Source organism: Carassius gibelio, chromosome B14, assembly GCF_023724105.1.
Source record: "Carassius gibelio isolate Cgi1373 ecotype wild population from Czech Republic chromosome B14, carGib1.2-hapl.c, whole genome shotgun sequence".
NCBI classification, from domain to species: domain Eukaryota; kingdom Metazoa; phylum Chordata; class Actinopteri; order Cypriniformes; family Cyprinidae; genus Carassius; species Carassius gibelio.
This window is the reverse complement of record NC_068409.1, coordinates 1,961,376-1,972,291: the sequence shown is the minus strand read 5'-3', so window position 1 is coordinate 1,972,291 and position 10,916 is coordinate 1,961,376. Positions and strand designations below refer to the sequence as shown.

Genomic DNA, 10,916 nt, shown 5'->3' with positions numbered 1-10,916 from the left:
CAAATCCATGTATTACATGTGATTTAAATAATAATACTCTGTAAGGCTGGTACCAGTCAAATTAAATTTATTTCAGCAAAATCCATCTTTGCGCAGAAGCTGATTCTGAAATGCATTTAGACGTAAAACGCAAGCTACTTAATGCAGCTCATGCTGCCTTCACATGCTATCAGAATGAGTTTTCTAGTTGAAAATTGGACATAAACGGCCTCTCTAGAAATATTTACAACTGGCAAACTCAGAGATCATTTTGAAACTCAAGTTTCCGATTTGAGCGAGCCATAAATTAGAGATGCCACAAATGCATTTATACATAAGTTTACATGAGTTCAATGTTTCATATTATAAAATAGATTGAATATAGAACAATGAAATGATACTTTAAATATGGAACTAAATCAGTTAAGTTTACTTATCAGTAAACTAGTAAGGAATAAATCATTGATATACTGTTTTAATCAATTCGTTTATTCATTCAGGTACGAAGCAAGTGACTTGCTGATTTCTTTATGAATAGCTTTTTGAATAATTGACTCGATTTGTATAAAAACACTCAGGAACAAAACACCACTTAACTCCTACAAAATACTACAACAGAGTCCATATTGACAATATTGTCTCTAAAATGTGTGCTAATTAATATTCATTTGAACATATCATTAACATTTTGTATTTAGTATGCACCACTTTATAAAGTATAAAATAGTAATCTTAAAAGAAAGACAAATGAGCGTTCGGCTCGAGCCTGCAGGAGTACACAGATATGGTAACCAGACTGTCCCAGCTAAAACTAGACGGGTGGCCACCCTAAATATAACCCCACACTTTATCCTTAGGTTAGACTTTCAGCAGGAATAGCAGCAACACGCTGTTAAACTTCTCACATGTCCCAGATGAAAGCGTTTCCTTCGCACGTAAATTGTTAATGTGAGGCTAATTATACAATCTCGTGTGCAGCGGACAAATAGAATCCAGCTGAAATCCTCGCTTTGTTACATCGATGTAGAGCAGAATGGCGTGCTCTGGGAGTCTGGGACACCTGAGCTTCCAGTGTGTCTCTAATTCTTTGTCTTATTCGTTTACATCCGACTGAATTGTGAGGGTGAATTTGTATCCGACGACTAGGTAATTCTCCTTCCATAGGGAAATCACTGGAAGAGTATACAAAACCAAATAGCAAAATTACATTCTTTACACATGTAGGCAGAAAACTAATTGGAATCTGACTGTGAAAGAGAAAAGGCGAGAATGATCGTAAACTCATTTACAGACTAAATAATAGGCTGTCAACGGTTTAACAAAATCTGTCAGAGGTTTCCTTGCTAGAAATAGGCTAATAAAACATGTTTAGGTGTGCACTTCAGGTGGGACAGCTTATGAAACATTTTATTCATAAACTGCTAATGTCCTGCGTTTTTCTTTGCTTTTTACATTTAACCTCATATTTATGTATGGAGTTATTCATTGCAAAGAAAATGAAAACAACTTTGGTGCACGAAGTGGTTTATATTTCATGAGATCTTTAAAAGCAACATGAAACGGCATTCACAATGCATTTTGTGTTCATGCGAAAAACAAAATTCAGTGGAAAATAGCTCAAGAAGTGAGGATGGGAAAGATATAATGTTTGGCTATGCATATTATCAGCTAATATTATTCTAATAGCAGAAGAAGCATTTCAAATGCAGAGGGAGTTATTATGTTTAAATGAAAGACTATGATTTTAATTGTTTTAAGACTAGAGATATTTTTTATTTAATTTATTCCTTTATATAAAAGGGATGGCTTGCAGTGTAATTCCTCTATTTTCTCCCTGATATAAGAATGCCTTTAGCAGTACAATTTGTAAAACTCTCTCTCTCTCTCTTTCTCTCTCTCACACACACACACACACACACTTGTGCCCCTACTTTGAGACACCCTCTCACCCTCTTCACGTGAAACATCGCCGTTGTGCTACTGTCATGTCTCATGTCACATTTTACAGAGAGACGTAAAGCATTTTTGTATTGTCCCTGATGTTCCTGTCACCAAACTCTTTGTGTAAACCTGTCACCAACAACAGGCAGTAGTGATTTGTTTACTTCCTTCAAATCAAATTGAAAAGGAGGCCAAGCCAAAACTACAAAACAGGCTTCTTCTTTTTCTTTCTCGCAGCTGTCCTCTATATCTGTGAAAATGGCTGGCGCTGCTTCTGCCCCGAAGAAGACTCTATGCTCGTCTGCACCAGTCAGTTTCAGACCACAAAAACACCTGCATTTTCCACTTTAACTACAAGTTCCAAGGGTTCAGTATGTCCAAATTGCCAGAGAAATGGCACACCGGGTCTGCTGAGCTTATTGTTTGTGACTGTAATGAAAAAGGACTACATCTGAACACTCAATCTTGCCTTCGGCATTGTGCATGTTACTGCAGCTAAACACTTCTGCGTCAAATAGAGCAGAAACAGGTGATGAGGGAAGAGAGGGGAGATGCTGTTCACACAAACTGTGTAATACTGAAGCGCTTGTGTTCAGCCATGGACCAATGCATTTTCTCCCTGCCTCATTTAATGCAACTACATCCCCAAAAAATGAAAATAAATAAATAAATAAAAAATATCAAAAGTGTGGTTGTCAAGGAAACATTAGCTAGCATGAGTCACAAATTCACAATTATGCAGGCCTCCAGTACAATCATTAATTAGTGCACTAGGAAGTCTCATTTACATGAGAAAATTAATAAATAATAGTTTAGTAACTGCCTTAAGCTTGGCCTTTCTAAAATGAGCTTTACTGTAAACCATCCATCTCGAAATGTCAAAGTGCACTCACAGTTTTATACTTAAAACTGCATTTTAAATGCCACAGTCTAACGCGGAGGCATAATATTTTCCTTAAAGTCACAGTACACTAAAATTCAAACAAGAGAGCATCTTAAAAAACAAAGCCAACTTGATGGTGTGTGTGTGTGTGTGTTTGTTGTGGGGGAGGGTGTGGTTGGGTACTTTAGCAATCAAGGAATTTAAGAAATTCAACAATTGTAGGTTCTTTATCTACAAAATGTAGTAAAAAAAAATAAATAAATAAATAAAATAAAAATAAAAAAAAACTTATATAGAGAAGATTTGGGGCAATTGTAATGCATTTTCCCCAATTTTCTTGGTAACTGACGAATTGCAAATTAATATTTTGGTGTAAGAAAAAAATGTGTATACATTAAAGATACATGGTCTGTTAATAGACTGATATTTAAAAGACTTGAATAGTGGTTGGGTGACAACTATATATATATATATATACATATATATCCCAAACAACATATCATGATGAAATACTTTATCAACTTGTATGTAAAAAAAAAAAAAAAAGCAAAAAAAAAAAAAAAAACAAAGACTCTAAATTGCTCAAAGTGCTGCTCATATACTAGTCAATGCAGACAGGATCCAAAATATAATTCATTATTGTGAAGAAAAGAAAAACCCCCATCAGACGTTTGCACAAGTAGTAATTTCTACTTAAACATTTGGACATATCGTCTTAACATGCCAAGATGATTAGACATGCAGAGCCTCACACATGATGTTTTAGATGAAGTACACACGAGAAGGACCATCAAGAGCCTCTCTAAAGCATGATCCTGTTATAATCTTTTTTTTTTCTTTCTTACACTTCTCTCTCACACACACATCATCAACAGCACGCGATTCAACTAACATTTATGGTTCTCTTATCTTTTGTCTAGTCAAGTGATCTTCTGCATCTTAGATGAATCTCTTTTTGAAAACTAGAGAAGGTAAGACCTTTGGAAACCTGATCTCTACTGTATACCAAGGAGAAAGAGTGAGTGTTTAACAGCATTACTAGATTAAAAATCTACAAAACACTTAATTTCCCAAAGTTTCTGTAAGAGCATTCAGGGCCTTTTATTTGAGAAGCAACTTTAACGATCAACAAAACATTATAACACTTCTGTAAATAGAAAAAAAAAAAAAAAAAAAAAGCAGAAAGAAAGAAAAGACAGAGCAAATTATATTGGCTTTTAATACCTTGACCTCAACAGGATTGCACAATGAAATTAATAACCAATATACAGATTTCTCATGACTGATATAAAATTGTATTTATTTTTATCTCTCATGGTACATTCTATTTTAAACAATCGTTAACTTAATATTTTTAAGTAAAGACTGAATGAAATTAAGCCTTTTCTTCTTAAAAAAAAAAAAAAAAAAAGCTTTCTCTTTCTGTAATATTAATTTGAACAAAAAAACAAAACAAAGATTTCAAGCTAATATGATTGAGCATAATAATATTGCACATGAAAAGTGATATGATTCTGACCAAATCTGTAGCCTTTTTCATACGGCGAATTAAGTCACAAAGAAGACAATTCTCTCCAGGAGTCCAGTAAATTACAGCCAATTAGAACTTAATTCCCACAATGCGTTTGTACTATCCAGAATCATATCACGTTAATGCACACTTATTTGGTTGCATATTGTTAATAAGAAACCTTTTACAAGTTGCTCTGGGATATAAGAATAAGCAAACGGTTAGACGTGATACACTAGGAAGCCTCACCTCGTGCAACGTGACAGTGAAAATGACATCACCGTCATCTGTATGCCTCTGTTGGTCAGCCACCAGCGGAATTCAGAATGTAACTCAGGTCAGAAAAGAATTTTCGATTCAGAGCTTGCCTGTATCACTAGAGCATTCAAAATGTCCCTTGAAATTGTTAAATAGTACCAATAGTCTTTAAATAATTCTGCATAGAAAAATAAATTAAATATGAAGTTAAACTACGAATTGACAGGTGACAGTGGTCATCAATGTTTTTCTTTTTTTCTTTTTTTTTTTTTTTTTTGATTTTCCGTATTTTTCTTGAATCCACTATATATATTTTTTTTTTTTTTCTTGATGAGACTGTTGAATTTAATTGTCAACTGTTGTAATTTACACAACTCCCCCACAAATACAAATAATGTTGACTTACAAAATAAATCCATATACGCTTACATGGCAAGCAGCTGTTTAGTTTCTCTTGAGTTCATGAATGTCCTGTCAGGTGCCATAACCAAACACTTTGAGAAGAATCACATTTCAGTAGAACGATATCAAATGGCTCTTTACAGATAATTTGAATAATCCAAAATGTACGGAGGTTGGCTGCCAGTACCTTCAGATATAATAAAATCCAAGAGTTTCAAGTCCCCAAAAGTGTCAAAATATAATCCAAGAGAGGGGAGTCTGGGGTATTCCACCACTTTCAAGCATGTGTCAACTTCCATTTCTTCCACTTCCATTTGTTTTTGTCATCCCAAGATGCCTAAAAATACTTCCAACCAAACACAATGAAGAAGGGTCAATATGAAGTACACTCAACACCGTTTCATGTCCCAATCATTTGGTAAAAACAAAGCTCAGTGGAATTTGATGGAATTCATTTCAATAGCAGCGAACTACGATTTTTTTGTTTTTGTTTTTGTTTTTTTTTTCATTTCTTTTTTATTATATATATATTTTTTAAGGATACTGACTGATGTGATTCTTAACTCTTAATGGCATCACAAACATAAAAAAAAAAAAAAAAAAAAGTAATTTTAACAAAGCCATCGATTCTAAGGGAGTTACGTGTTGTGTAATGAAACGTGTCCAGTATTCCATTGGTCAGATTTAAGATTTGTCTTAAGGCACTTTTGTCATTACGGGGGAGGTGAAGATCATGTTCTAGAATTTACTGAGGGCTGTCTGTTCCTCTAATACTTGAAGGTAGTCTGGGGTTCCCAGTTTTGCCTTTAGTTCATAATAATCACTTTTACGCTGCTCAATCACTATCTTACTGTGGTTGCCCCCTATCAATGATTTTTTCATTTTTTTGTCATGTGGTTTCTCGGGGTAACGGATCTCAAAGCCACTCACCCCTATACTGTTGAAATCCTTTTTGCTGTCCAAGTAGTTGTGGAGGAACATGCTGTCTCGTCGCGGTAAGAACTCGTCCAGCTCATCAATGGTGCTTAATCTATTCCTGGGGTCCAGGGGCAGAGAGTCCTTGTCTTTGTCTGCGCTATTGCGCAACATCATTTTCTGTCTCTCAGAGTCTAAAAATTTGAAACCCGGCTCTGAGTCTCTAATTCCACACGTGTGAGCTTTGCCCATGTGCTCGATGGTCTGCGGGATGAAGGTCTCTCCACCCAGGTCATCCTTCTTGTTAGATTTATGATTGTGCCTCCGGATCTGGAGAGGCATGGAGCCGCACTCCTGATTGCCGAGTCCCTCCTGTCTTCCTGCTGGCTTTTTGTTCCGTTTCAACACAAAGACCAGCAGGCAGAAGGCCACAAAGACAGTGAGGATCAGAACTACCAGTATGCTCAATATCATAATAGACAAGGGCACAGGACCGCTGGGAGGTGCCTTGCCAACTCCGGCAGGTGACAGCGATGTGAGGACAGGGGTGGCGCTGGTCAGGATGAAAGGAGGCCTGGCTATGAGCTTTGGGCACATGATCTCATTTTTCAGCTCCCTCAGCTCAATGTTGGAGAATTGCAATGGAGACACACACTTGACCCCTTTGGCAGCAACCCCTTCATTCAGCTTCTCGAGCCAGAGTTTCAAAGCCACTAAATCGCAGGAGCATTCCCAAGGGTTGCCATCCAGGTCTATCTGAGTGAGAGATTTGAGCTGGTCTAGGACGCCACTCACAGGCAGAGTCATGAAGTGGTTGTTCTTTAGATTGAGTCTGGCGAGAGAAACACCAGCAAAGATGTATGCAGGCAGACTTCTGAGCACATTGTTATTCAGGTACAAGAGCTGCAAATTTGGCATGGAGTCAAATGTCCCGGCTAACACCTCCTTTATGGCATTGTACTCCAAATAGAGATACTGGAGGTTACTTAGACCGAGAAACATTTCAGGGTGCAGCTGCTCCAGCTGATTTCCATTTAGGTACAGCCTACGGAGATTGGTAAGATTTGCAAACACACCTTTTTGGACGGTGGATATTTGATTGCTGCCCAAATGTAATAAATCTAACCCCTCAAACCCTTGGAAGTCGGTGGGACTGATATCTCGGATGTAATTACCACTAAGGTGCAATTTCTTGGCATTTGGCGGTTTAAGTACAAGATCTGCCAGACTCTGAATGTTTCTTTCTTGACAGCTGACACTAATGCCAAAGTCAGAAGGCTGAGCTTTGCATGTGCAGGGCTGGGGGCAGGAGAGGGGAGGGATTCTAGTTCCAGCGACAATCCCATTTACATGCATTTTAGAGGGATTGATCGATTTGGGTGGTTTGGTCACTAAAGTTGCTATGGTTGAAGGTGCCACATTGGACATGGTTAACCCACCCTCGGGCTGGGAGGGGGGCATGCGCACATCAAAGTCACTGCCTGTGCCCATGGGGCACAGCTCCTGCTTATTAGTCTCCTTCAAGAGTCGGCCATACAGGTCACTAGGGGTCTCGCAAATAGCCTCTCCAATGAAAATGTTATAGGGCATATTCTCCAACCAGGCTTTCAAAGGTAACAAATCACAAGTGCAATTCCACGGATTGTCATCCAATTGCAATTCCACTATCCGCCCAATGTGCTCCAGAACTCCGAGATAAGGAAGCTTCTGTATCCTATTCCCTCTTATGTCCAAGTGAGTAAGGGATGCGAATCGGAAAATGTTCTCAGGTAGGCTTTGAATCAGATTGTCATTTAAAATGAGAACCTTCAGTTTGTGTAATTTGTTGAAGGCTCCTTTCTCAATAAACTTGATTAAATTGTAGTCAGCCTGGAGGTATTCCAAGTTCTCGATCCCTCGGAAAGTGTCGGCACGGAGCTCTTTTAACTCATTGTTATTTAAGTGTAACTGTTTCAATGCACTAAGCCCCACAAAGGCCCCTCCCTCAATGTTCTGGAGTTTGTTGTTCCCCAGCTGAAGTGAGACTGCGTGGGTGAAATTCACAAAAGAGTTGGGGTAAAGGATGTACAAAAGGTTGTTCTGGAAATTTAAATGGTAGAGGCTGGACACCGGTGGCTGCAGCTGTGTAGGTCTGTACACAGTTATTTTCTCACAGTTCACATAGAGGACGTTCTCGATGGACATGCAGGAGCAAGCACTGCAGGTCTCAGCTCTGAGGTCCGAATCCGAGTCACAAAATGAACCCGATATGGAAAAGGCCAACAGAACAAGCAGCAGCATTTTGCCTTTTATAAATCCCCCAGTAAACCATTTAGTAACCTTAGAGGGGGGAAAAACAAACAAACAATCAAAACACATGCCTGTTTCTCATTGAGTCACACAGCTGATGCCAAGATCTTACAGCAGGGGTGTTTAAAAAGCCCTCTGTGCACACAAAGAACTTGGAAAAACCTGTTATGTGCCTCTTGGTTCCAAACATAATATCTGAGCCTACACTGAAAATAAATCAATCAGTATCTACAAGCACCACAACTAAATAATATATATATATATATATATATATATATATATATATATATATATATATATATATATATATATATATATATATATATATATATACACTTGGAAAAACCTATAAATAATTGTAATATATTGACGTAGTGTGACTACCACCGCAATGAATGTATGCATCAGCGTATTTCTTGTGTTTCAGTGATTTGAAAAGGGGGAGAAAGTCTCTTTCAATCGCATACAGAAGACAGTATTATCATCTTCACAAAAACGTAATTTAAAATTCTGTACAAATAGATCATGCCCTTTTGATTACCAAGCCTTGCCGACAAATAACTGAATGTATAAAAAAAGATAAGAATTCAACACTCACCGGCAATGTTAATATCTCCTCCTTTTCAGATAAGACCGGACACTGGGAGCGCCAAGAGAGGATTCCCATTCAGTCAGGTTCAGATTTCAGTCTCAGCCTCTCTCGTCAGGCTCCACTTGTACAAAACATATATTGTGTCATAAAATCCCGAGGTTACTGAGCTCTTTAGAGGCATCTCAAACACGGCGCTGCGTATTTGCGCTGAAAAAATGAATTCGTTTCGAAACCAAAATGAAAATGTTGGAATAGCAAGTGGTGAATTTGGATGCAGAGCAAGTCCATCATTCTTCCTTTGAAAGATCTGAGCATCAGTTTAGAGGCAATTTGAACTGACAGTTCGCTCAACAGTTCTGAGAAAAAAAATAAAATAACAAATAAAACACTGATACAGCTCTTAATAAATTAATCGCAACAGTCCATCGCGCGTCGCGGCTCAACACGATTACTGAACATCGGAAATCGACTCCAGCTGATTCCTGTCGTTTCTTGGGATTGTGCAAGTTGCGAGATAAGAGGAAAAGAAACTACGTGCTCTGATGTCTAATAATTCAGCTGAGTAAAATACGCTCGAAAAGAGATGCCACCTTACACCACATCGTCAAAGTAAGTATTGTTGGTGCAGTCCTCGTCCGAATAATGAGACCAGTCTTATAAACCAACTATTCCACCTCGTCTTTTTCTAAGTATGTTGGTTTTGTTGCTGCATTGAGCTTCCCACACGGTGAAACGGGAGGAGAGAAAATGCAGAGATGCAGAGAGAGAGAGAGAGAGAGAGAGAGAGAGAGAGAGAGAGAGAGAGAGAGAGAGAGAGAGAGGAAAGCGAGCAAAGGGGCGGTGGGTTAACAGGGCGAAAATATTAAGGAACACAATTCAACTTCAGATACCCCTTAAACACTCACTAGTGAACATTATAATGCGCTCTGCTAGTATCTTTCGTTGAGGGATCGCTGGGAATGGTGACGCGTAATCTTTAGTTGGATCCCGGCCAGTTCGTGCGCGCGTAACAGATTTCCTTACAGCAGCGCTCCAGGATTTAGAGCGTATTTTTAGAATTTTATTTTATTAATTTATTCTTTATTTTACAATATTTCTATTAACACCGCGCGCGTGCGTGCGTGCGTGCGTGTGCTTGTTATAGAGATAGAGAGAATGAGAGAAGGGAGGGCGATTGACAGGTCGAAAATATTGAAGAACCATTTAACTTCAAATATCTCTGAAACACTCAATAGTGAGCATTATAAAGCTCTCTTTCTCCTGTGTCTGTCGTTGAGGGATCTCTGGAAATGGCGACGCGTAATCTTTAGTTGGATCAAGGCCAGTTTGTACGCGCCCGGTTGCCTGGCAGCAGCAGGGTGATTTAACGCGTGGGATTCTTTATTCTCTTTATTTTACTATTTTAATATTGTGTGGCACCGCATTCGGAAACTGCGGCAAAGTCACTCACATTAGTTTGAGCTGTTGCACGCACAGCAATAAATCTTTATAGTTTGACAGTTCGCCAGGGATGGTGATTCATTCTTGATAGACAACAGGTGCGCCGTTTTATCGACTTCTTATGTCTTTCCAATAACCTGAACATTGATTTGTGCTCATGCATGTGTTTAACTGAATGTATGCCGTGCATGCTCTGCAACTGAAAGCAGTTATGATTAAACCTTGAGATTATGAAGATGTAACAGGAAAAAAAAAAGCCGAGTTAGAGGACATATAAGCGTTGGGATTTCCGTGTCTGTCGTGTACTGTATGGATCAGCAGTGGGTTAATGTTGAACCAAGAAAAAAATAAAATAATAATAAAAAAATAAAATGAAATAAGATCAAGCACGGCGCCCTCGTCTGGCAGAAATAAATGAGATTTAGCACATAAAATGGATTGAACTCCAAGCTTTTTTTTATGTGTATAGATTTGCTTTATATTTAGTTAATGGTGCGTATGATCTGATATGGGGGAGATGGTAAACGGTGGTAAACGGTGAGGTTGTCACATTGTCTGTATCAGAGACGATTTTCAGTCAAAAATCCTTATTCTCTCTTTCTCTCTCTCCCTCGATCTATTGTTTTGGAGAACAATTATAAAAATGTATCAGATCAACTAAAAGTTCAATATCATACTGTGTGTTGAGTATATGTGAACACTCTTTA

General features: G+C 38.2%; 1 protein-coding gene across 2 annotated transcripts; it reads right to left on the bottom strand.

Annotated features, from left to right (window-relative positions):
- Positions 1-3,884: 3,884 nt before the first annotated feature.
- On the bottom strand, positions 3,885-9,487 carry slitrk4 (SLIT and NTRK-like family, member 4). 2 transcript variants are annotated; one of them, XM_052573753.1, is made up of 3 exons: positions 8,776-9,487; positions 5,904-8,207; positions 3,885-5,319 (listed from the first exon to the last, which is right to left on the bottom strand). In XM_052573753.1, exons 1-3 carry the CDS (start codon positions 8,842-8,844, stop codon positions 5,311-5,313), a joined length of 2,382 nt encoding a protein of 793 aa, XP_052429713.1. In that variant the 5' UTR covers positions 8,845-9,487; the 3' UTR covers positions 3,885-5,310. The 2 variants fall into 2 exon arrangements, with proteins under 2 accessions (XP_052429713.1, XP_052429712.1); XM_052573752.1 differs by having other exon boundaries at positions 3,885-8,207.
- Between the last annotated feature and the right edge of the window lie 1,429 nt (positions 9,488-10,916).